General features: G+C 40.0%; 1 protein-coding gene across 1 annotated transcript in view; it reads left to right on the forward strand.

Moving 5' to 3' along the window:
• Positions 1-25,602, forward strand: part of mtor (mechanistic target of rapamycin kinase) — a 79,131-nt gene extending 53,529 nt beyond the window's left edge. The window contains exons 33-58 of the mRNA XM_075476243.1: positions 754-831; positions 1,477-1,584; positions 6,542-6,667; positions 7,790-7,921; positions 9,063-9,178; positions 11,911-12,028; positions 12,593-12,790; positions 12,895-12,995; positions 13,207-13,303; positions 13,453-13,551; positions 13,668-13,790; positions 14,089-14,271; positions 14,503-14,637; positions 16,191-16,365; positions 18,010-18,145; positions 18,707-18,854; positions 20,800-20,922; positions 21,280-21,362; positions 21,479-21,551; positions 21,643-21,717; positions 22,285-22,420; positions 23,766-23,831; positions 23,929-24,009; positions 24,295-24,375; positions 24,785-24,890; positions 25,042-25,602. Coding sequence (XP_075332358.1) covers positions 754-831; positions 1,477-1,584; positions 6,542-6,667; positions 7,790-7,921; positions 9,063-9,178; positions 11,911-12,028; positions 12,593-12,790; positions 12,895-12,995; positions 13,207-13,303; positions 13,453-13,551; positions 13,668-13,790; positions 14,089-14,271; positions 14,503-14,637; positions 16,191-16,365; positions 18,010-18,145; positions 18,707-18,854; positions 20,800-20,922; positions 21,280-21,362; positions 21,479-21,551; positions 21,643-21,717; positions 22,285-22,420; positions 23,766-23,831; positions 23,929-24,009; positions 24,295-24,375; positions 24,785-24,890; positions 25,042-25,057 — 2,913 coding nt within the window. The 3' untranslated portion in view covers positions 25,058-25,602. The remainder of the gene's footprint in view (positions 1-753; positions 832-1,476; positions 1,585-6,541; positions 6,668-7,789; positions 7,922-9,062; positions 9,179-11,910; positions 12,029-12,592; positions 12,791-12,894; positions 12,996-13,206; positions 13,304-13,452; positions 13,552-13,667; positions 13,791-14,088; positions 14,272-14,502; positions 14,638-16,190; positions 16,366-18,009; positions 18,146-18,706; positions 18,855-20,799; positions 20,923-21,279; positions 21,363-21,478; positions 21,552-21,642; positions 21,718-22,284; positions 22,421-23,765; positions 23,832-23,928; positions 24,010-24,294; positions 24,376-24,784; positions 24,891-25,041) is intronic.
• Positions 25,603-27,046: the final 1,444 nt, after the last annotated feature.

Raw genomic sequence — 27,046 nt, forward strand, 5'->3', positions numbered from 1 at the left:
TGTTACTGTTTTTCCGACCCTCCGGGTACTGACTGGTGATGGAATGTCTACCGTATCTGGGAATTTAGAGAAATGTAGTTCTGACAGGAAATGTCAGAGACCTGGAACCATGCAAATGAGTTGGTAGCATTGGCACTGAAAAACGGGAGAAGGCAGGAGCAGCGACTAACAGGTCCCATTATGAATTCTTCTTTGTCCCCCTCCACTTCCTCTCTCTGTCTCTCTGCATTTATTTTAAGTTGTTTTCTGAAGCTCTTCCGACTCTTACATAACTCTTGCCCTGTTGCTCTCAACGCATAATTTCCCTCTCATCATAAAACATTTGGCATACAGTAATACGTCAAATGCTTTCCCTAAACAAGCAGGCATTCTAAGTCCTAGTGTCTGGCAGCTCCTGAGTGAAAAGGGTGTGAGCGACGAGCAGCAACACACCTACATTTATTTGTACAAAGTGTTTTATTCGCTGGCATTGGTCCGAACGGGGCTCGTTCCGATGAGGTAGTTTTAAGAGGTACCTTGATGTTGTGTAACGGTACATTCTGGGGACATTCTGCTAACCTGAGGAAATAATGATAGTTGGCTTTACCTTTGAGTTAAAAGTGTCAAAGTAGTTTTACTGATGACATAGATTTAAAGGGAATGAAGAGGCTCAGTTGCACTAAGGGTGACTCGTAAAAGGGGAAAAAAAGACGATATAAATGATGATAAAGTCTTTTGATTTAAGAATACAATATAAATGTGTTTTTTATGTAGTGTATTGATAAAGCGAGAGACCTTCTGGATGCTGAGCTGACGGCCATGGCTGGAGAGAGCTACAGTCGTGCTTATGGGGTAAGTGTTCCTCCGAGACAGCTGAAAAAAAAACCAACGTCTGGCTTCACTTGCACATCTCACTTTTCCTAGCATTCATGTGTGCTGAGATTATTTCATAGCAACAAAATATTGTTGGTGATTATATAAAGTCTCTAACCCCCATTCACTGGAAGTCTAAACAACGGTCTGTGTTTCTTTCTTACAATCAGATGCATGTGTGGATATCCAAACTCGACTCAAATCAACAGCTTAAAATGAAAAGCAGCAATGTTCTTCTAACACACATGTCTTAGAACAACATTCTCACGAGAACCATTGATACAAGTATATTAATGCACAATGCTGACGTCTATAAAGACTAACATCAGGCACATCTCAACTGGGATTTAGATTCTGAGAGTTGGTCTTTAAAATGGCAAAAATGTAAACAAATTCTTGAGATGGAGAGAACTAACCTTTTGCACCCGATACCATGCGAGTGAGTCCAGTGGGATGTTCAATGTGTTCTTTGCAGATTCTGATTAATTTACAGATTTTAATGATTCTTTTACATAGTCCAGATGAGACTTTTGCTTCATTTGGGAAATATAAATGTTGCAACTTTTATAATGAATGTGTGGATAATGTGTGGATAATGTGAGTCTGTGTGCGTTTGTTTCCAAGGCCATGGTATCTTGTCAGATGCTGTCAGAGCTAGAGGAAGTAATACAGTATAAGCTGGTGCCAGAGAGGAGGGACATCATCATGGAAACGTGGTGGGAGAGACTTCAGGTAAATATAACACATGATGTATGGACCCACAAATACACACACACACACACACACGTGTGTGGACACTCTCTCACGTGTGCAAATGCAATGTAGAGCAGATGTTGGAAAAGCTACTGTAACTAATGGAAAACAACCACTATGAGGGCATGCAGAGACACACACCAAGTAACAAAGGCCCCCTTAGTGCCCGTTTCTAAATGGGAAAGTCATTTGAAGGAAGCAACAATAAATATGGAAAGGGTACCCGGGTAAATTGACCTTTTCTGTGTTTGCACTAAACATTAAGAAGACGGTCAACAGCAGTAAAGTTAAAGATGTTTTACACATTCCACTCTCAGCAAAAACAAGTCTATTTGTAGTTCATAGTCAAAGCGTTTAAATTTCACAGTAGTTTAACCTTCAGCACATGGACTCAGTCATGAGCTTAGTCTTACCGGAATAAATTGACCATCAAACACGCTTACATACTTGAAAAGAGAAGGATGTAAGTATGTAAAAGAGCTTTGTTTTGTTTGTTTTCTTTGAGATTATGGTTCCAGTTATTGTTATTAATTGGGATTATAGTTTTACACAATCTATATGTTTTGCATTTGAATGAGAAATGGGTAAATGTTGAAGAACATTAATTCCACATCAAGTCGAGGAATATTTATCATCTGCCAAGTCTTTGGAAATTGAAGTCATTACCATCCAATTAGTTTTTCCATATTGCCATTAGTACTGAATCAAAATGCGCCTCAGCCTTTTATGTGCATGTTGAAGGAAAAAACGCAGTGAAGGATATAAACTGTTCCGCTTTTGATTTGTGGTGCCCCAGTCCTGACTTTTTACACCATGAACAAGCCGGTCAGTTTAATGCAGCATGTGTGAGGTTAATTAAGGTCAGACCCAGCTTACATTTCTTCCCCTGCAGCCCTGCTTTCTTCATCAGAAAAGGAAAACCTATATCATTGTTTACCCAAACCACAGACTGTTGTTGCTGTGTATGACATTTGGTTTAGTCTAACACAGTGTTGAATACGGTGGTAATGCCAGCTGAGTTGTTTGTCATTGTCTGGAGCCATTTTGGGTCTTTGGAGCCAGCATTGGGTTGCTCCAAATCTTCAATTTATCAAATATATAAATAGCTCTTGCTCTTTGTAGCAAAACCACATAATTATGTTATTTCTGTTAACCTGCACAACTTAATTATGGGCAAACAAAGGGTAACCACTGCAGTCACACTTGAAGACTTATTAGCAGCTGCCAGTGTAGGATTCTGATACTGTGGACTGTTGCCATACAGCTTCATCCTTGCAAGATGGACTTTATCTTGATCATGATATTGTGAATCTTCTGACTTATAAAGAGGCCAAGAGAGCTCGACACACTACGTCTTCAGACAAAACATGCGAATACATGACGCAGCCAAACATTAGGATAACATATTTATGTTTTTCATTGCGTCCATTACATGCAATCCATGTGACCATGTGGCAAAAACTTTCAAATGCAGGAGCACTCTTCAAAAAGCTTTGGCAAATTGTTTCTAGGGACCGTAGACTCACAAGGTAGGTCGACCCACTGCAGAAGGCCACAATGTGAGATTATGTGAGGAAAAAAAACAAAACAAGAAGTGCCCGAGCTGTATGTAATAGAAGACAATTGATATTATAAAAATGCATTATCCCTTGGATAAAAATGAATTGGTTCTTTATTCCCGAAAACCAGGAAACAAAATTTTAAAAATCTTAGGAACAGCTGTTGCATATGAATGTAGATCAAGAGTTTAATTGAGAATCTTTGCGTTGTGGTTTTATGAAGTGCAATACATTTTTTGACTTAATATTTCCTTAAAGATGAATAACTGGTGTCTCCTGTAATGCACCTAACTGAAACTACTTCTTTTTTTCTAAGGTTTCCATGAAATTAACTTGACCTTTCATTTTACTACGCAGTAAAAATTAAGATACTCTTAATCACAATGACTTTTGCATTGTAAAAGTCATGATATAGGTTGGTCAGGGGAAATATTTGGAATCAAGCGGAGCTTTTCTGAACAAACAGGCCGGCCTCATAATGGCCTGTCAGAGCAGGGGGAGCAATGCCCAATAGGCTGTGTTTCCCAGTTGTGATTTATTGGAGGTTAACTTCACACATCTGCAGGAGGACACACTGTCCTGCCCCCTTACTTCTCCTTTCTTCCTTTAACAATCTGGATAAATGGCAAAGGGCACATGGAAGCTCAGTGCCCCACTGTCTCTCTTTAAATGCATCCCAGTGATTTCTTGCACTGCTGTGAACAAACGGATCATCAACTGTTTTAATATTCTTTGTAGAAAATACTTCAGAAATTAATGTGCATTATTTATTTTGCCAATTTCCCGAACTTACAGTATAACTTTTTCCCTTGCTAATTTAAGCAATCTGCTCTTTAAAGTATTTATAATTATTGTTTGAAGGTGGTTTATATTATTAGACCTCAAGGGGCTCTTTGTCCATCAAAAGTAGTAAAAAGTTATGTTACTAACACTTGAAAAGTTGTTCAAATTAATTATAGAAAACAAAACAAGCAGAATTTTCCTTAAAACAAACCAACAAAAAAGCCATAGGATAGCTAATCTTTATAGATGAGTTATACTAGCTCATAAAAACCAAAGATGGCTCAAATTATGATGCTACTACCATTTCATTTAACAATCTCTGACTGTGGATTGGTGGAATCCAAATTTTTTGGCCCCGTTTTCCCCTCATTGAGATTAAACAAGTGTTTTTAGAAATCTCCTTACTTTTTTAGATTCTCCATATCTAATTTTACTAGAACTTGCATATGAAATTCTAATACATATTTAGGTTATATCAGTGCTGAAACATAGACAAGTCTCCGGGGTTCTGAAACTTTGAGGCACTACTTAGTCTGCAGAGACCCAGACAGGGTGCTTGCGCAAGTCTTGAAAGTCTTAATAAGTATGGAATTTTGTTTTCCAGACCTTGAAAAGTCTTGAATTTTGTGTGAAAGTCTTAATAAAGTATGGAAAATAAATGTATGGTAGAATTTTACAGTATCCTCAAAGGCATTGTGAAATGAGAAATAGGAAGGTAGGCTATAAAACTATAATTTTACTAACTGGTCACGTACTGTATTAGCCTAATGGGATGAGATGTGAGTGAAGAGACTGAATTCTACATACATTCATCCATCCATTCATTTTTTTTTTAAAGATTTTTTGTGACACTTGTTTGATGTGAAATTCATGTACTTGTGATTTTCATGTTTTGAAATGTTTTCATATGTAAAAGCATAATTTACTGTGAATAATGCATTTGTTCATTGAATACTAGCCTAAAAAAATGAACATTTCTAATAAACACAGTTGGTACAATCTCAACCAATGAAGTAGGCAGTAGGCACACAAGTTACAAGTACATAAAGTTAAGGTCTTGGGGGGGGAAAAAAGTATCAGTTTTAAAAAAGTCTGGAAAAAGTCTGGAATTTTAATTTGGAAAAAGAGCAAGCACCCTGCCAGAGCTTTGCCTTTGTTTTCATATTATCATCTTTTTCTACAAATTTGTACAAATCTGTTTCTGGACTCCAACCTTTGGACAATGAATGTGTAGCCATGAGCAAATATTTGGTTATGAGCTCTATTAAAACATAGCAACCCCCTTAAAAAAGTGTTTACTCTCTCTGCTTTGTCTTGTTATGTTATATACAGTAAAGACACTGGTTAAATGAAAAGGGAATTGGATTAAAAGAAATATGTATGCTTCTTCTTCCTGCTGGTTTCTGTTGTGGATGTGTTTAATATTTGTGCTTTAGAAAATAAAAGTTAACTCTTTTCCTAAGAGAGAGGAATGAGGTACATATCTTACACCATACACCCACAATGACGCCCCCCATTGATATGGATTTGATCCCGTTAGCAAAACCAAAATAACTGGACTATTATTTCTTGCTATGTTTGTGTACTTTCACAGCAGAATCAACTATTTCTTGCAGTTAAACCCTGTGAAAAACGTCTTAATCTTCATTCACACAGCGTGTTCCAGGCAGGAGTGTTGCACCTTGCTGTTCTGTGTCTAAGTTTACGGAGAGACATTTTTAGGGAAGAAATTTTTGGTTCCGTCGCTGCGCCAGCAGCAGAAGCAGCCACTGAGCTGAAGCAGTGTGTTCATGAATAGTAGAGCCAGCATGGCAGACATTAGACATCTGCACTGGTGTAATTACACTAATCATGGCTGTGATTTCACAATATGGCATGCTGTGCTTTGACACTGTGAAGGAGAAAGGTTTAACAGGAATCTTCTTTGTGGTGTTGTAGTGCAATCTTTGTGAAATAGGCTCTTGTCATTGTAATCATCTAGCATAGCTTCTGCCAGATAATAACTGCAATTGGCCCGTCATCCCGTCATGCTAACATTACTTTAGAAACTTAAGTGTCCATACACCTGAGTGTAAGACTGGACCGGTCCCAACATACTTTTACCCTCTGAGGAAAGTTGAAAGATGTCAGAAACAGGACTTTGTAAAAAATTGTAATTGCTAGGTGGCAAATATCCCAATATCTTAATAATAATCAGTCTTTGCTGTAAATTGTAATCAGATTATGTTACTCTGTCTGACCCCTCTAGGTTTGCCTTAAATCAGGATTATACACAATATTTTGTGTCATTTTTTTATGATACTACCGTCTCTTAGTATGTGTTATGTTATGATATCTAGGTGATGAGATTATTTAGCAGAGATTACTAATCTGTGTGTGCCTCTTTTCACTAGTTTGTGAGCCTGTACTCATATATGGGTATGTTAAAAAGATGGACATTTGGTAGGAACAGTAGCCTCCAGGGTTAAAGAGTACCTCTCCTCTATGTGTTCATTCTTTAGTTTCACAAGTAGGTGCCTCTTTTTTCTTTTCTTTCTTTTTTTTTTAAGAGGTGAACAATAGAATAATTCGTTTTTTTGTATGTTTTTCTCCAGGGTTGTCAGCGTATTGTAGAGGACTGGCAAAGGATCCTGATGGTTCGGTCTCTGGTTATCAGCCCCCATGAGGACATGAGGACCTGGTTGAAATATGCCAGCCTTTGTGGAAAGAGTGGACGCCTGGTCAGTACATTAACACATTTGTATAAAGCTTCTCAGGATTCTCCTTATTGATTAGAATTCCATTGCATTCAGGATTAATCTTTCGTGTCTGATTAAATCAGTTTTGTCAGTCCAGAAAGGAAAGCTGTGTGCAGCCATGATTGAAACTTCATTTCACCCCGTTTCTAGCTGCCACTAATGTAATTAACACCTCATCCTAAATCACACTGTTTAGAAACCTGAACCTGCAAATCTGCTCAATTAAAGCACTCCAGTTCAGTTTTTCCATCTAAACCTCACTGTTATTCTAATTGGTTGCAGAAGATGGCTAAGACTCATGTTGTATTTAAGCACAAACATTCAGGGTGCCACAAATCCCCACCACTGCTGGAACTGGGGGGGAGAGAGCGATGTGACTGGAAACCAGCAAACGTGGCAGGACATGTGATGTGCAGGAGATGAAAAAATTGCACCTTGTTGATTGATATGTGTTTTGGAATTTTTGCTAAAGCTGGAAAATCTAATTTGGGAGATCAGGGCTGAGGGGAAAACTCTTTGGTTACATTACAGCTGCCTAGCTGGGGAGAAGCATGGAAGGCCACACATAAGAACTGCACACTAACTTCTGCCAGGTCGTGTGTGTAAAGTTCACTCATATTCAGATGTAGACAGCCTCCTCTGTCCTGTGAAAGCTGACTGTCTGCATGTCAACACACTCCCTGTCTCAGCAATGGAAAACATGCCGCCTCCCTCTTCAGATTATCTCTCTGGGGTCGGCTTGTCCTGATTATACAAAACTGCCTTCTTTCCATCTAACAGTTCCCAAAACAAAATAGATCAAATAGATTACCGCTCTAACCCCTAATACATATGTTCAGCTTTAGTTAACCTTATCATACATTGAAAAATCCTTCACAATATCATATGAGTTTCCTTCTTTGTCTTTTGCACTTTTAAACATGCTTCATTCATAAAATTTTAAGTATGTATTCATGCTTTTACTTCTTTTAATCTTTTATTCCAAAGGGAGAATGAAGGTCAGTGTGAGCAACCTCTATTCAGAATCTGAGTTCCTCCTGAGAAATGAAGTCTGTTACAGTTCAGTTACTCCTTATCCCTTTGTTGCTAATCTCATCCCTCTAGGCACTGGCCCATAAGACATTGGTGCTTCTTCTGGGCGTTGACCCCTCCAAGCAGCTTGATCACCCACTGCCAACCACCCATCCACACGTCACATACGCATATATGAAGTACATGTGGAAGAGCGCCCGCAAGGTAGGAAAAATCCAGGTTTCTGTAGATGGTTGAGATTCCAGAGTCTGATGATCACCTTTGTACGCAACATGAGGCAGTGGTCCAACTTTCAAGGAGGACTTGGATTACAGTGATCTTTATGTCACACGAGTAACATTATTTCTGTTTAAATTGAATAATAGATATAAATAAAATACATATTGCAGAAAAAATAACTTTTACTTACTTTAAATTTAGCAAAGGAAAGAGCCTGAAATACATTGCCTCAAGCAGATTGTTTATAATTTAAGTAAGAACACTTTGTGATTATTGTGGTATATATAGCACCTAAAGATCCAGAATGTTCTCAAATGAGTAGGTGGAGACCAAAGACTAATGCTGAAAGAGTTGAATGATGTGTGTACACTCTTGGCACGTAATTCCAAATAAATGATCATGTTTCTCATGATTACTGGATAATTATCTACTAGCCAAAAAATCAGCAATTGGATGTTTAAAACTGCTTTTTATTAACAATCTAATGACCTCTTGCTGTTACATTGATTGGCGAATTCCTACAATAGCCATTGGAGGCAGCCAGCCTGGAGGTAATTTAGTCTTCAGATAGGCTAATACATCTTTTCCAAACTAGTTTCATTATTGTAATCATAGGTGTGGGGACATTATTATGTTACAGGTTAAGTCTGCAAATTGTCTGCTAAATTTGGCACAGCTGAAGGAAACAAAGCCCAGCATCAGTAACTTGAGTTGAAACGAGCTGGTTTATTTGAGATGAGATCCGTATTTGCTTCCAGCCTCAAGTTTTAATGCAACTTAAAAATGGGGAAAGCAGTGATAAGTAAATGATTTTAAACCCGATATTTAATTGAAAACAGCACAACGAATATATCAATTCCATTTTGGCTTGATATGGGATGTTAGCTTTTTAGCAATTAAAAAAAATCTTGCTAATGCTAGGTAGTTAGTCTTACTGTTGCTCCATAATGCACTATTTCTTTCAGTGGGTGTGAGGTCTGGACTGTGGGCAGGCCGGTTAGCACTTGGACTCTTACTACAGACCCATGCTAAAGTGTGCAGAATGTGTAAAGTGATATCATGAAGGTCCAAACCACCACAGACAAACAGATTTCTTAGTTTTGGTGATTGTGTTGTATCCCTCCAGATCGATGCCTTCCAGCACATGCAGCATTTTGTTCAGGGGGTGCAGCAGCAAGCGCAACATGCCATCGCAGCAGAGGACCATCAGAGCAAGCAGGAGCTCCACAAACTGATGGCCAGGTCGGTCTCTTTTTGGAACCACAATAACAGCAGCTGTTGTAACAGCTTAATAAAACTCTTAGGCAGGATTCGTACAGACTCAACCCTTTAGTGACGGGCGAGTGGGCATTGGAACTGTAGCTACAATCAATCACAAGATCAGACACACGATTAGTCGGGCAATTTCACAGGCTGGCATCTCTGCTACCGATTTGAAATAAAGTTTAACTTTTCTCATCTTTCTACTGCAAGCGACACTAATGAAGAGGAGCAAGAGACGTGTCAAAGAGGAAAATTGCAGGCGCAAACAATAAAATCCATTATGGATCAATTCTGTATTGATTTTTTTGATTTTTTTTTTTTGTTCACCTGCACGGTCTTTAGCAGTCTGGTTCTCTGCCATGACTCACTCTGACAGTTAATTGCTCAGAGGCTTCATCAATGTTATTCCTAACACCTGCCCTACAGTGGGTGTGAATTATTTTATCACGTGATGGCCCAATGCAAATGTCAGTGGAACACAGGTCTCTTTACAGATATGTGGAGGAGGAGGGGAATGAAAAGGAAGTCCTGAAAGTTACATTTTGTTAGTGTACGTGTATTTTTAATGTACATTTATTGTGCTATGTCATTACATTTAACCAATGGTCAAGCTAAGACTTTATTGTATGTTTTGTTAGTCTATTGACTCCCTTTGGCATGGCAGAGAAAACACTTAGCAACATGCAGAAGCAAGGAAAAAGTAGCCTCATGTATTTTATTCACTCGTGATGCGAACACACAGGGTTCATGTGCAGTGCATTTTGCCTCTTTTCCATGAGAATGACCCATTGTGGCATAGCATCTTTTACAAGTCCACTGATGTCCTGTGGTCTTTCTCAAGACTGCCCAGCTTTTCTGCATTTCTCACCTCAAACTTCTCAATAAAACAATCCTTTTGGTCGTAAATGTGCCAATAAAGGTATCACCAGGTGTGTCTCCTCCACAGTGCTGGTGGTTTGCTCCAATACCTCCTCCTGTGGGTGTTGCACTCTTCATTCTTGGCACAGCCATGACAATTTTCCATTACTATCACCTCACCTCACTGTTGGAAAAGATACAGTATGAAGTCTGTTTAAACACTTATCAACACAACTACAGATTTAAAAAAGAAAAGAAGTTGGCATTCTAATAACTAATGCATGTTTTATGAGTCAGTGTATTAGCAAATGGAAAATTTGATGTTCACAAAAATGACTCGAATGTCATCAAAGTCCTAAAACAAGTGGTTTAAGTGCTCTATTTTTTCTCATCAAAATATTTTTGATTTTTTTTTTTAAAAGTCAGCTACTTTCCTGTTCTGAAAACGGGATGCAATGCAGACAAATTCTGCATTGCACTGTTTTTCATGTAGGTTAGACAACTCCAACATAAGATCAGACATGTAAAATCCCAGGTACGCTAAATCATACAGGAGTGTCATCTGGCCATATGCACCAACATACAGCAATCATGTGTACCCTCCCATCTCATAAATCAAACGTGACTAGACACAAGCGTGACAACAGGCAGAAGGGGCTTCTTTCATTTTTGCATCTTCCACACGATGACTCTGGCAGTCTAAGGAATGCGTTTGAGAGAAAACACCTGTATAGTGTCAGTCGGGACGGGTTCTCTCCAGACATTTTCACACACTTTCATGAATACAGGTCAGCTACATGGAATGGAGCACACCTGGACTGCACAGTTAGACTCTTAACACAGTCGCACAGACACCTCCACTCTCTCCTAAAAGAATCCAGGGTAATTCAACAGAGGCTTTAAATGGGATAAACAACTCTGCTTTTTGTTGTCTCGAGAGCCGTTAGACACCCTGTCCTCCAGCTTTTACACGTCATCTGAGAAAAGTTGAACTCGTTAACAGATTTTGAAAACAGCGTGCACTGTTTGCTCTGAACCCAAACTGTACTTTCGCATGGAGAAGTGCTCACTGGAAATGACGTAATGGCAGAATAAGATTTATAGGAGATGATCTGCAAACAGTATTTGGACTATTGATGGATGGATTGATCAACAATAGTGTTTGCCATTTACACTTTTTAGTGTAGCTGTATGAGTTGTAACTCCTGGCCCTGCCAAGCATTGCTGGTTTGACTTTTGCCTGTAAGCATCTGTGTTTGTAGGTGATGGATCGAGCCAAGTCTTCCTCAGGGATGCTCACTGTCGCTTAAGTGGAAGGAAAATTGGATTGGATAATTGAAAAACTCCACATGTAATCCCACCACTTGTCAGCAGATAAATGCTCTGCTGACTTAAGTAGCAATAGTTTTGATAAATGGCTGTAAGATTTCCAAGTCTTATATCATTATATGACTTCTTAGTGAGCTGCCCTTGGAGTTACCGAAAACCACTGCAAACCTTTTACCAGAATGACAACATGAGGATGCATAGAAACTCCAACTGACCCAATAGAGCAGTTGTTTCCTGCCTACTAATGTAGTCATTGAAAGACTTTCCTCAACAAAACTGCCGTTAATGACGTTGACCTCTGACATCAGTAACTTTAATAGTCCACGAAAATGTTTCATGTTTTTTTCCACTGAAAGCTAGAAAATGTTTTTCTTTCTTTCTACCACACAAAGTTTTATGGCTCACATAAGCCTTTTCGTCTGTGCTGCACCATTTTTTTTTCTGTAAATAAAGACAGTATGCGAGCATGTATTTCTTATCAGACTAAATCTCCCCCTTTTGGGGATTACTTTTTGATCATGCAGATGTTTCTTGAAGCTGGGGGAGTGGCAGCTCAGTCTGCAGGGCATCAATGAGAGCACCATCCCCAAGGTTCTGCAGTATTACAGCAATTCGACTGAGCATGACCGCAACTGGTACAAGGTCAGTGCCTCCCTCTCAAATCTAACCTTTCACTTTTGACTTCTCTCTGGCTGCAGTTAAATTCCAGCTGTCTCAGCAAGAGATAGCCCCCGCAGTGACATGTCATTAGGAAACCATCCAGACTCCCATTTTACTGTATATCAAACAGAAATGTTTTGGTGGTTGTAAAGTCAAATTTTAGTTTCTGTTTTTTTTTGTCTTTGTGGATCATTTTATTGCTCATTAGGTGGCTGTAATTTGGGTTCCTGTTCTGTCTGCCTCTAAGGTATCAGGTGGTAATAAAGCTGATAACATCTCTGCCTTTGTGCTGCAAACTACAAATGTAACTGTTCTTATCCTCTCTCTGTCTATGTTCACCCACTCTTTTTAGCTTTCAACTTTTGAGTAGCTGGCTGTGTAACACAGCAAACATCAAACTCATATGTGTGGATCTTACATTTCATCCCCCTGGGAAATATTTGTCCAATAGAAACTGGAAAATTACCACACAAACAAATGTGAAAGTGATTTCAAATTACTAGCTATTAGAGGCAATTTTACCCACTTTGTGCCATCTCTCGGTAGGCCTGGCACGCCTGGGCTGTGATGAATTTTGAGGCGGTGCTGCATTACAAACACCAGAACCAAGGACGTGATGAGAAGAAGAAGCTGCGGCATGCAAGCGGCGCCAGTGCTAATAGTGAAGCCAGCAACAGTGACAGTGAGGTCGACAGCACTGATCACAGTCCTGTACCCTCCCCGGGCCAGAAAAAGTACAATGAGGTGAGAGTCGCAGAAAATCTTTTTTTTTTAGTTTAGCCACCACAGAAATCTATTTCTCCTCTCGATGAATTTAAACAGCACATGTTGTATGCTGTCCTCTGCAGGATCTCTCAAAGACTTTGCTCCTATACACTGTACCTGCCGTTCAAGGTTTCTTCCGCTCCATTTCCCTATCCAGAGGAAACAACCTGCAGGACACACTTAGGTGAGTTAAATGACTGTAACACACTGGGCGAGTAGTCGAAGGACCCCAACTTCACCCATATTTATGAAAATCTTGCAGATTTGCTATTTGAGTCTAGGAGGACCTCTAGTGGCTGATGGGGTTTCTAGCAAAAATGGTCCATGTTAATCTGATAGATAGATTCTGATCTTGCTTTTGTTGTTTTGTTGGGTTTTTTTTTTAAACTGCTCAGGGTTTTGACTCTATGGTTTGACTACGGTCATTGGCCTGAGGTGAATGAGGCATTGGTGGAGGGCATCAAGACCATTCAAATAGACACTTGGCTGCAGGTAATGCACACACAAGCATATTTGATGTGGTAGTGGCTGAGAAGTGGAATTAATAAATACCTATGAAAAGTTATTTTGTATAATTTTCACGCTAACCCAGTTTTACTCTATTTTTCTCTTTGTATCTTTTTTTTTCTCTCTCTTTGCAGGTTATTCCTCAGCTTATAGCTCGAATCGACACCCCTCGAGCCCTGGTGGGTCGTCTCATCCACCAACTCCTAACAGACATTGGACGGTATCATCCCCAGGTACATCTGCCACAGGTTTTCATCAGCCATGCAGAGCAGAGCCAAGACCCCACTTTTAAGGTATCTTAGGGTAATTAAGCAGTTAATCAGTGTTCTCTCTGTCTGTTCACCTTCAGGCTTTGATCTACCCACTGACTGTGGCATCCAAGTCTACCACCACCGCCCGCCATAATGCTGCGAACAAGATCCTGAAGAACATGTGTGAACATTGCAACACTCTGGTTCAGCAAGCCATGATGGTAGAGTGATTCGATTATTAAGATTTACTGTAACAAATATAAAGCTCTTCAGTCTGTAATGCCCCACCAGAAAAAAGTGTTGTTTCTTCTTTGTGTGGCTGGATCAGCTAATCTAACACCCTTACCCTTTCATTTTCAACCACCTTTTCATCCAATTTAAAATCATTTTTGGTACGATTTGTAAGAATCTGCCCGAAATGATAGAATTAGGTGTTGCTGTTGTTTAAAAGGCTCAAATATGTGTCATAAGGCTTAAGATTGCAGTCTTACCTTTTATCTCTCATCTTTCTTTACCCAGGTGAGTGAAGAGCTTATCCGAGTGGCCATCCTGTGGCATGAAATGTGGCATGAGGGACTTGAGGAAGCTTCACGTCTTTACTTTGGCGAGCGCAACGTCAAGGGCATGTTTGCCGTGTTGGAACCTTTACATGCCATGATGGAGAGGGGCCCGCAGACCCTCAAAGAGACCTCTTTTAACCAGGTGCGTGTCATGTAATTATGAGATTTTGATGAGTACAGCAGCAGAAAACTGTGAGCTCCAATGTGGATTTGCCTGATAGTTTGTCATCTTGTGTGAGAAGATTTAGCCACAAATTGATCTTATTTATCTTGACAACGGCAGTTTTTGCTGCTGCCATGTAATGGAAAAGACAAATACACGAAGTCAGCATTTAGCTCCTCATGAATGTCCTCGCACATGTATTTGTCGTAGGCTTACGGCAGGGATTTGATGGAGGCTCAAGACTGGTGCAGGAAGTACATGCGCTCTGGAAATGTAAAAGACCTGACCCAGGCCTGGGACCTCTACTACCATGTATTCAGACGCATTTCCAAACAGCTACCTCAGGTGAGTGAGAATGTCGCCACTGCAATCAGTCTACACTGCCTTTTTTTTCATTTTTTTTCCCTTTCTTCTTTCTGTATAAACCACCTTGTTCATAGTCATTAAAGTACGGCTCAGGTAGGAATATATACCTGCAGGTATATAAAAATATACCGTAGTGATATGAAAGCAGGGTATTCTTCAGCATAATAGAAAGAGAAATCAACCTAAACTATTGAATCTCATCTTTGCAAACTAATTAAAATCAGACAAATATCATTGAAAAAAAAATCCACTGAAGCGGCACATATTTGAATGGCTCTTGAGAAATTTGGAGCTTATATCCAACCACTTCTTGGTTTCTTTGTCCGCTCCAGTCTCTCATCAGATGTGAGGAGAGATTTCCTCACTGAGTCTTTGATCTTGTGACGAGTAAATGTGACACACTGATGAAACACACTCTCTTAGTCATGTCGGCATAATGGAGAAGCGATGCGAAAGTGGAGCGCAGTGTTTTCTGTCGGCAGAATTAGGGAAAAAAAGAATATTGGAAAAATAACTGAATGAAAGATGGTTTAGAAACTAAAAACTCCCTTTGGTCTCACGTGTCTGGATGAAGTCATGAAACAACACGCCAAAATAGTGGTGAAAGCATGTGATGAGACAGTGAGGAATGGAAGAAAGGCAGAACATCATTTAAAATTGTTGTCACACCCTGTCTTATGATACTATGATATAAGCTCAAACTGTTTTCTTTTTTTCCCCACATTTTCTTTCATCCTCAATTACTACTTTTTGTTTGCATATGTCGAGCCACGTGCATATAAAGTGTGCTTATCTTTTACGGGTAAACAAATATTGAAACTGTATATTGTTAGTGATGTAGATACTGAGCACATGGTCTGTGTCTTCATTGATTTTGTTCATCATCTTGAGTCGAGGAATAAAACTTAAATACCAGGTGTCTTTTTGCTTCTGGAGTGAGGATGAAACTCAACTTATAGATGTCATTTCCCTCAGCTATCATCACGTTGTTGAAGGGACAGTAAAAATAGTTCTGTCAGCAGCTCGTATTCCATGTAATAAATGGAGATGGTAATGCTATTTGGCGTGGTGACGTGGCCGTGCTTGCGGGAATATTACAGTACGCAGCATGAAATACACAGCAATATAATAACATGCTGAGAGCAGTGCAAATATTCCTCCACAGGGCATTAACATAGAAATAAATCATCTCCAGGATGCACCCACACAGCAGATATAGAGCCGGCTCGGGCTGTAACCACGCATAGTCACCATGCATCAACATTAAGACCATAAAAATCTTTATATCAAATATGAATCTTTCAGATGGCTGGATGTAGACAGGAGGTAAATGGATTAATAAGGTTTCAGAGTGGTTAGTCGAGGGTTTCCTATTTATCACTTTTGCCAGACAAAACCTTGATTTGGGTGTAAGCCAGTCTCTTGTACAATCTGCATATTGCTTTAGGCTGTGTTTTTTTTTTTAAACAGCACACTAAAAACTAATTGTCTCTTTCTGTGCAACATCCTCACCTCATCAACTCTCCACACAGCTGACCTCCCTGGAGCTCCAATATGTGTCTCCAAAGTTGCTCATGTGTCGGGACCTGGAGCTCGCCGTTCCTGGCACTTATGACCCCAACCAGCCAATCATTCGCATCCAGTCCATCGCCGCCTCCCTGCAGGTCATCACCTCCAAGCAGCGCCCTCGCAAACTGACTATCATGGGTAAGAAAAAAAGAATACTGCACAGGCCTTGAGGCTCTGATTCTATTATGTGAGAAAAATGGATAAAACAATAGTTCTAGTGTTAAGCTTTCAGTAGGGGTGGCCCATGCTATTAGAGAAGATTCAGTATCAATAGGAACTTTGTCAAAATGACAAATAGCCTCAGGGTTGGGATTTATTTAGAATTCATCAGTCAAGCCAAAGATCTGTGTGTGGTCATACATGAGAATAAGAATCCTCCTCACCATTTGAGGCGAGATCAAAACAGTGATGAATTAAATCCAAAACTGAATCCCAGTCCCCACAGAAGAACCAGGCTCGGTGTTCAGTCAGCTCTGCACCAAAGAAGTAATGTATTTTTCATTTTCTGTCCCACAGATTGATTTGTCAAGAACCCTCCTTACATTCTGCTTTGGCATTGAATTGAATAGAAATAAAGAATTCTTTCACTTTATGACCGACTCTGCTGTGCGAAATGGAATATGACGGTGAAGAGTTTCTGAAATGGCACTGCACTATAAAGTCACCTTGTCTTGAAGCCAAATCCACACATTATCAATCAATAATGGTTCGCTCTGCTTCACACTCTCTATCACTGGATAGGGCAATACCTTGTTCTGATCTATCCCATCAGTGTTACACAACCCACAGTGTAAGAGATGATAGCCAATAAATCAGCTGACCTCTGGAGCAAGACTTCAGATTAAGACCTGTCATCCTCTGCAGGCAGCTTAGATTTACTGTTGGGGCTTTGTCCTCTTTGTGGCACTCAACATGTTGCTTACTGGGATTATCTTTAGAGGCAGACCTGAGGTGGAGCAGGGACGCTGCTTTACTGTTTCCACTAAAGATATAAATGTAGGCCATGAAAGGTCATTTGGCAGTTACAGTACTGAAGTAGTGTAATAATCAGGTGAGTGACATCATCTGTACCTTCTCTCTGTCATAATGAAAACTGAAAATATTCCTCGGTCATAATCGTCCGACGAACTTAACAAAGCACTTGCCAAAATGATAAATTACGGCCAGATTCTTTCAGTCGTAAGGTAATTTTGGACAGTTATCCAAACTCAGGTTTATGTATTTACTTTGAAGTACATGTCATGCTTGAATGTTTAAGATTGTTTCATTCCTGCTTTTCTTAGTATTCATTCAAAGACACCAGTTGTGCTCTAACGCTCCATTTGCTTTGACAGGGTATTGTCACGCACGGCGCAGTGTAGCTCCGCCTTCCATCGCTCAGTTGCAGTGTTTTCTTTCTCTCATCACTTGTTTTGGAGATAATGGAGAAAAAAATGCACCAGCGCTGCTTGTCTTTTGTTAAATATCTAGAATATCATTGAATTCAGTGCCCACATTTTTGTGACAGGTTGTCCTTGAAGTATCAGAAATCGTATTGGAATATTGATGTTTTTCGAGTTATTGTTTCCTTGTTATGAATTCCAGTAATGTGAGAGTGTTTCCATAAACCCTGCTTCAGGAATAACATGGTTCATATAATATCATTTATTTTCCGCTGAAACTCGCCTCGGGTAATGATGATTGAGATGCAGCTGCAGAGCAGCACAAATTCAACCATGTAATGGTCTTGACACGATGCTTTGAGAAATGCATCAATTCTGTATTTTATGGCTCCATCTACAGGTAGTAATGGCCATGAGTTCATGTTCCTGTTGAAGGGCCATGAGGACCTGAGGCAGGATGAGAGAGTCATGCAGCTGTTTGGTTTGGTCAACACACTGCTGGCTAACGACCCTGCGTCCTTGCGCAAGAATCTGAGGTAGACACACAGTCGCAATCAAGTCAACACACACAAACATCACACATTTGCACAAGCCAATTCCACCCATGATGCCCGGGCAATGTTCTGAGAATCTTCTGGACTTTCTCATATTTATGAGACAAGAACATTTCTGTTTGACATGCATTCTCACCACTTGGAAATATTCCAAAATGATGCTTGTTTTGAGTGCTTGGTGCAAAACATAGACTGTAGAAATTGCAATGTTTATCTGTACAGCAAGAATGGATACCAACGTATGCGTGATAAACAGGCAGGTCAGAGAAAAGCAGCAGATGCTCCATTCATAAATGGGCTCATTTGAACACTATCCACTTTATACCAGGGAGCTGGTTGGCTAACCTCTGCATGTCGTCTGCTCAGACTTACTTGAACATTTATGTTTGTTTACAGACCCTCCAAGTAATGTCTAGACATAGCTTTTGATTGTAGATGACTAGGTTTTACACATCTTAAGCATGCACTGCTAACAAAGAAATGTGTGTGTTTGTGTGTGTGTGTGTGTTTGTGCTTTTCTTGGCTGTGCTTTGGCTCTTTCAGCATTCAGCGCTATGCAGTGATCCCCTTGTCCACCAACTCAGGCCTGATTGGCTGGGTGCCCCACTGTGACACCCTCCATGCCCTCATCAGAGACTACAGAGAGAAGAAGAAGATTTTGCTCAACATTGAACATCGCATCATGCTCAGGGTGAGAGATCACCACTAAGATTCAATAGGTTTATACTTCTACCATTTAGATGAGTGAAAAGAGAAAGAATATGTTTTTACTCACTACGGTTGTGTTTATTTCCATTGTTAGAGCACAGTTGTTTCACTTTTGGTCAATTAGATTTCTTAGTAATATCTAAATGGTAGAAACAATCACATTCCCATGATGGATCATGCAGATTCAGATGTAAATGAGCTTATTTAGTCACATATTATCTACTGATTTGTGCTAGCAGTTGGTCTCGCTCGGAAAATATTTCTAAACTTGTGGTTTTCATATAAAAATCATCCACACTAAATGAATTCATTGAGTCTACTGAAAACATCTGTTTTCAGTAATTATATCGCAGAGTGCCAATCTCTCCTTAATCAAAACACATTCACAGGGCCTTGATTGCTGCAAATTAACTACATATTTCTTCCTCCGAGTTCCCAGTTAGTCAGAGAACAAACATAATTCAAACATTATGCTTTACTATATTGTACCACACAGCAAGTAAAAGAAATGTCTTCGATGAAATTTGAGGAAAGAGACCTTTACATTAGCCCTGCAAAGGTCAGGAGCGAGTGCTTTGATTGAAACTTTACACTCGAAAAAGCATCACAACAATGAAAAAGAAGAAAGATTACACCATGATTTGCCATGAGTATGATGTACTAGCATAGTGGAGGAAAAAACTACCCTTTGTCTAACTGTGAGTAGACAAACAGGAAAATAACAGGCATCTATAACACTGCATGTTTTTGGATCGCTTAAGTTTGTTATTGATGATATGTTTCGTTCTGTTAAACCCTTCCAAAATAAGATATGTTATGTTATGATATGTATGTTGACCTCAGCTAGATGATCAGAGTGCAACAATGAGTGACTCCAGTGTAAGTAATGCTTAGAGAAGACAGTGTTAGTACTAATAACAGGGATTGTCTGGCTTGTTGTCAGTGCACGTTTAAAAGCCAGCATATGTGATGTGATGACATAAGGCAGCTTTAGTGCACATGATATGGATATGTTGCATTTCTGTGAAGGCACTCTTACTGATGAATGATATGTAAAGGTTTTGGAGTGACAAACGCTGCCACTCAGACGCCTTGTTTTACAGAGATGGCCTCATTTGTTACAGCAAGACAATGCCACACTGCATTATGTAGTTATTTTAACAGCATGGCTCTGTGCTAAATAATCCAGGTTGTGAGTTGGTTCAACTGCAGGCCAGACCTGTCATTGAAAATATTTGTCTCACACGTCATACAGTAACATGTCCTAACATATCATACAGTAACATTTCTCAGTTTCAACCTTTGGCACACTGTGTTTGTCCCATATTCAAGGTAATACAAGGTTTTAAATAAAAGCCTGTGCCTTTTGTTTAGAAACAGAGTCCATAATGAAAAACTAACGGAAATCATGAATAGTTACAGTGTGCACACAGCCGTCTTCATCACTTGCACTTATTTTGATATGCAGACCATGTAGGGATATGTTTGGACCAATATATTTTGTGGCATATCTCGCTTATATTTCACAAGTAGTACATATGTCAACATATTTAGTAATATATGGCAAAGGGAAGTCAACCAACTAAGTATCAAAATGTAATTCAGCAGCTAGCTAAATATATGCAGACAAAAAATAGTGAAGAAAAGTTTTTTGATTTCCTTTTGAAATGGCATATGCCCTCAGGGTGCATAGTCTCAGCAGAGCTTCTTCTAAGTGAAATGACATCACACCCTGCTGTGAAGTAAGTGATGACACAATTGCAATGAGGTGACAGCTCAAGTTAATATAAGAATAGCTGTTTTTTTTTTTAATGACTCCCTTGAGCTCTTCCATTTATTTTTGTGTTTTTATGCTGCTGCACTTCAGCACCTTCACTTTGAACTGAATTTGGATAGAGGTGAGTGAGTTTGAAATGTGCCTATTTTAGATGGCCCCAGACTACGACCACCTGACGCTGATGGAAAAGGTGGAGGTCTTTGAGCACGCTGTCAACAACACCGCCGGAGACGACCTGGCCAAGCTCTTGTGGCTCAAGAGCCCGAGCTCTGAGGTGAGATGCTCCACTTCTTTTCTCTGGGGATGATGATTGAGGGTACTTGATCTTTTCTGTACCCAGCCTCATATTTCAGTAGTTTCTGGGAAAAATGTCAAGAGTTCTCAATAATAGAACTCTTTTTATTTTCCCCATAGAACGCTTTTATTTGGAGGGGGGGGGGTTGTATTTCCTCCACGGACCATGACTAATTATTTTAGAAACATAAGTACCTCGTGTTCTACATGTCGCAGTGTCTGGAAAGATTGTTTTCAACAGCATACAGCAGATATCCAGTTCAGTTTTCTACACTATTCTGTTCAGTTATTATGAAGAAAAAAACCTTTCATGATACAAATGTGATTTCTCCTTCAGGTGTGGTTTGACAGGAGGACCAACTACACTCGCTCCCTGGCTGTGATGTCCATGGTGGGCTACATCCTCGGCTTGGGTGACAGGTGAGCTCCTCACCGCAAAAGAGGAAGTCTCGCATGGTCTTTAATACACTGACTGTTAGAATGATGACAATACACATCATAAATATTGATAAGAAGATAATGTTCTAACTCTCCAGGCATCCTTCCAACTTGATGTTAGACCGGTTAAGTGGCAAGATTCTCCACATTGATTTTGGAGACTGTTTTGAAGTGAGTGTAAATTTTCCTTCTGCACATCATCAACTTTTCTTAACCTTCACTTTTCCATGATTTATCTGAACCTTACATAAATGTTCAACAGGTGGCCATGACCAGAGAAAAGTTCCCTGAAAAGATCCCGTTCCGACTGACGAGAATGCTGACCAATGCTATGGAGGTGCGGAACTCTTTCCAATGCTTGGATTTACATACGTGTGCATTATTAATGTGTGTGGATTTGCTAAAACCAGTTAGGCTGTTTGCCTCATCTTGCAAAGCCAGTTACACAAGTGTCCGCAGTCTAATCTCCACAAATAGCTCTCTGTTGTCCAAGAATCATTTCTGAGCTGCTTCTTCTTTGTCCTTTGAACAAAATAATTACGAGGCTTTTTCAAGCGTTCTGAATTTTTATCAGAAGACATGACTCACTGCATCTTGTACGTAATGAGCAAAGGATTAAAGGAATTAAAAATGAAAGCATGAATAAATAAAGTTCAACTTTGTGAGAGCTTTAAACTGAGTCATCTCTTAAGCTACGGGAAGAAGTGTTCTTTTAAGTCAGGGATATGTTTAAATAGTCTCTTAAAGCAAAAATCTGTGATCTAAATTTAAAGCAGAGGGCCTTACCACCACTATGCAAGAAAAAAAAGAAATGCAGTGAATCCTGCTTTTAACTACCAGTGAAATAAAGACAGAAGGCTGATTATCTGAGGTTGTAAAATGTCTGTGTGTGGTTGTGTGGCAGGTCACGGGCCTGGATGGTAACTACAGGATCACTTGCCACACAGTGATGGAAGTGTTGAGGGAGCACAGGGACAGCGTCATGGCTGTGCTGGAGGCCTTCGTCTACGACCCCCTGCTCAACTGGAGGCTCATGGACAGTAAGCTGTTGTTCTCTGTTTCAGTCCGTTTCAAAGCACACATACAACTGAGTTTATATATGTATTACTACTTAAAGCTGCAGTCTGCAGGATTTGTTGTTGTCATACGTAAAGTCCTAATTTTTGGCATTTTAAGAGTTTACATGATCTATCAGAACGCTTGAAGTTGAAAACGGTGACCTCCGTAGTCGCAAAATGCAAGAAATGCTTATTTTTTAACCGAAAAATAAAAAGTTATTCAACTTCCTGTCCCGCCCCATCAAAACACATGAGAACTCGTGCACATCTACGTGCACGCCAGATGCGCCCACACGACTCCTCATTCATCAACTCACCTGTCATTTGCGATCATGGAAGACACAGTAAGTAGACTAGCCCGTAATGAAGTTCAATAGTCTAGATAAATAAGCGTGGGGACGAGTCTACCTTGTATCGCGCGTGCACAATCGGTGATTGACAGGCAGCAGAGCCCAGCTCGTAAACCTGATTGGTTACCTTTTACCGGTCCGGTCTGCAATTTTGTAAACAAACCAGCAGACCTAGAGAACTCTTTTTTTTTTGTATTGGGGTATTTAATGTACTACTTTCAGAATCCCCGGACAGTTCCAGGCATTATGCTTGAAAAAGAGTTGCAGACTGCAGCTTTAAGGTATCCTCATGAAGAATGTCACTCGGTGACCTCGTAATAAGTTGGCCTTTTGCTAGCTCAGACTTTTAAGATAATTTCATGCGGCTCAGTGCAGTCAGTCGTGTCAGACTTCTATTTCATTGGTATGGAAAGGAACTGACCAAACGGTTACAATAGTATTGTGGGCATTACATGTTCTTGGTTAAATTTTCAGCTGGAAGTGAACCTGAAGAGTCTGACGAGACAAAGTAAAAGGAGGTTGCCAGTTTCAAGTGTTAAATGAATCTCTGTGGCATTCAGACAGCTAATGCTGCTCAGTTTCCCTTCAGCAACACATTCATTTCACAACAATAGAACACGGCGGGTTTCATTAAAATGATTTCATTTAAATAATAAGAAATTATCCAGGAATCCCGCACCGGCTGCTGAGTAAGAAGCTCATTAGTGTTTTGTAAGTCTGTTGTACTACTGTAATTATTTTCTATAGTGTCAACAGCACTAGAAGACCTTAATTAAAATAAAGTATGCCGACAGTATGTCTCGTGCAGAAGGAAATGCAACCCGGGAGGCCATTTTTAAGATTTATTCCTTTTTTTCTGTCTTTATAAAGATCAGAATAATGCTGCTGCCTCATGTGATGAAAGAAATCTATAATGATGATTCCGTGATATCATGGAAAATACTACATCTCACGCACTTTGTCTGTCTCACACACAGCAAACACCAAAGGCACCAAGCGTTCCCGCACCAGGACGGACTCCTACACCGCTGGACAGTCAGTGGGTCAGTCTGCAGCACAAACTTCAGCCCAAACTTTTTCCTGTTTTATATTCAACACAAATACATGTTTAATCATGCGACCGTGTGGTGTCACCTGCAGAAGCACTTGAGGGAATAGACCTTGGAGAGACCACTCACAAGAAAGCAGGAACCACAGTGCCTGAATCCATTCACTCCTTCAGTGAGTTACCTTTTTTTTTTTTTTTGTTTGGCCTCTCTTGGTGTAAATGTTTTTCTACAAGACCTTTTGTTTTTTCTCTGCTCACTTTACCACAACAGTGCCAAGCTTGTGTCTTGTCATAAATGATGACATGATGATTGGTGCAGCAGTCTTATAAGACAGCACTTACATCTGCTTTGATTTTCTTCTGCTGCAGAGAGGCTTGCTATAGGGAGAGGGCACAATTTGTTTTTCTGAAATTGTCAGTAGTTGTTGATGTTGATGCCGTTGTCTGTGTTTTGTTAGTTGGAGACGGTCTAGTGCAGCCTGAGGCTCTCAACAAGAAAGCTATTCAGATTATCAACAGAGTGCGGGACAAACTTACAGGTATGTTTTGCAGCTCTCAACAGGACACGCAGTTGTATTGCTTTTCAGTCTTCCTCCACAAGCTGCTGCAGGAAATATAGATGACCTGGTTAAAGTGGAAAGGTTTTAAGGTATACCTGCTTGTCAAGTGGGTTCTAAACTAAATTCAAATTGTTTCATGAACGATGCACATGATAAACCTGAATTGTGCTTTTCGATGTTGCCCACAGAGATACCATGTTATTGTAGGCTGCTGTTGAAATACAAATCTAAAAATGGCCAGATGTTTGACTAAAACAAAAGAATGTAGGCCAACACACCATCATTTTCTGTAAAAAGCAGCATCAGAATCTTTACTGATAACATTTTTCAAAATATGAAGGAATTTAGATAAAATGTCAAACGTTGTAATGAGCGTTGTTTCCCAAAGGTCGAGACTTCTCTCATGATGAGACGCTAGATGTGCCAACACAAGTGGAGCTCCTCATCAAGCAGGCCACATCACATGAAAACCTGTGCCAGTGCTACATCGGATGGTCAGTACTTCTTTCTGCTTCGTAGTTGCTTCAGATCTGACTTATATATGCATTATGTCATCATGAGATAAGAGTAGTTATGATGCCAGCTCTCTTTTATTTATCACTGCACAAATCTTTATTTGACTTAAACTTTGCTTTTTATTTCCAGGTGCCCATTTTGGTGAAGAACAGTCTCTTTCATCCAAGGTTACACTTGAAATTCTTTCTCTCTGATAAACAAAGACAGAGCACTCAACTCACGTAGTAACTGACTGAAAAAATGTCCTTAATTGTGCAGAACCTCAAGAGAATTACTTTGTTTTATGTTTTGTTTGTTTCTTTTTGTTGTAACTTTACCGGTAACATGTACCTTGAGCGCTCTGTTTCCACTGATCATCATGATTTAGTGCTGCACGCTGTAGTCACTGCTAAAACCAACTGTCCTCATTTTTAACATCATAAATACTTGCTAAAAGCTTTTCTACAGTGGCCATATTGTAATAACTGAAGATATTTCTTACTTCATGCACACTGTACGCTTCTTACAAACCCACCACACTGTTGTATCATTGTGTATTAACGTGAAAATTTCAATTATATTGTTTGCCCGTCTCTAAGTTAAACATCCTTTAAAGATTGTCCGTGAACAGACATGAGAAAAAGTCGATGTGAGATGATCATAATGTGCTGTAAGGGCACCTGTGTGCCATTAAACTCTGTACAGATACCACTGTGATTTTACTGTGTTCATTTAACCGAGCAGGTCCTTCATTTGGCTTCGCTTGTTAAGCAGTTAACAATAAAAAGGGACATGCATTATTTGGAAAAATGTAGTCAGACAGGCTTTTTGTTCCGTCTTTCCTTGTTTTTCCTCTGACACCCACAGAGGGCACTCTTGACTCCTGATAAAATGGGTTTTCCTCCATCTTCTCAAGCAAGCCTTCGGGCGAACATGCTCTCGGGAGGCCGGAGACGGTGACACAAGAGCAGATTAGATCCTAAAACCAGAATGGAATACTGGATTGTGAACATGTGCTCTTGAACAGAAATGAGATTGCTTGTTCTTACATCAACTACTATGTTCATTGTCATCTCTCGGCTACAGTGAGGTGCATACATTTCAGCGACTGTAGTCTTTGATAGAAGCTAAATTGATTCAGATGTTGCAAATTGCAGAGGCAGCACTGGAGACAACTAATAATTCAGTTGCCTGCGCAGTTATCTGGTGAGTTCAGGGTAGCTTCTGTTTTATTTGTGCTAATTTTTATTCCCACACTTATTTATCCATTTATTTCTCCCCTGCATTCTCCTCTGAAGGTTAATTACTTATAGATAGTTAAGGATTAGGGATCAACAAAAAGCAGCCCATTGATCTCTTCCCTGCCGTGCCCACCTCTGCAATGTCACACTATTTACACATTGGAACAGAGGTCTGGTGATTATCTGTTCATATCGATCGATTCCTCCTCTGTTTTCCCTCTCTTTTTCCCTTTCTTTCCTTCATATGGCTCTACTCTATCATTTTCTTCCCTCCTGCTACCGAAACCTCATTATCGAAAATGTGACTTTTCATAGTCAGGGCCACCATTTCTGTTGTTCCTTCTCTCTCATCTAATTTGTTTGTACTTTTTTTCAGCCTCAAGTCTGGTGAGGAGCAGGTAAGTCGATAGCTCAAGTTAAATAGGCTGCATTGATTGGGAGAGGGATTTAGCTGTTTACCAACTGTGGAAATGGGCTTGGGCCATAGAAAAACAGCCGAGGTGTCTCTGTGAAGCAGGTCAATGGTGACAAATGATACTCATTGGCAGACAATGCCCCCAAAATGAGGGAAGGTGAAAGGCTTGGCAGTGGAGGCTAGGGATGCAGGGGGACTCGCTCCATCAGCCTTTCAGGTTGTCACATGAAGCCGACCGGGCCCGGCAACCTGAGCCAAGACATTAAGAAAGATGGGTTATCGCGATACTTTTTCTACTATTTGCTCCCCCGCTGGGATCCAAGTCTTTTTCTCTAGCGTGTAAGTCTTTTCTCCATCCTTGATCTTGTGTTTCTCCACAAGAGCTCCCCTCCGGATGTTATTCCACATCCATGCACATCCATTCCACATCCATCTTTAGCTTCGCATAACCCCTCGAGATTTGATAAACGCTCCATCCGACTCTTGCCGTGTCTCGAGT

The sequence above is a fragment of the Odontesthes bonariensis genome, chromosome 10 (assembly GCF_027942865.1).
Source record: "Odontesthes bonariensis isolate fOdoBon6 chromosome 10, fOdoBon6.hap1, whole genome shotgun sequence".
Taxonomy (NCBI): Eukaryota; Metazoa; Chordata; class Actinopteri; order Atheriniformes; family Atherinopsidae; genus Odontesthes; species Odontesthes bonariensis.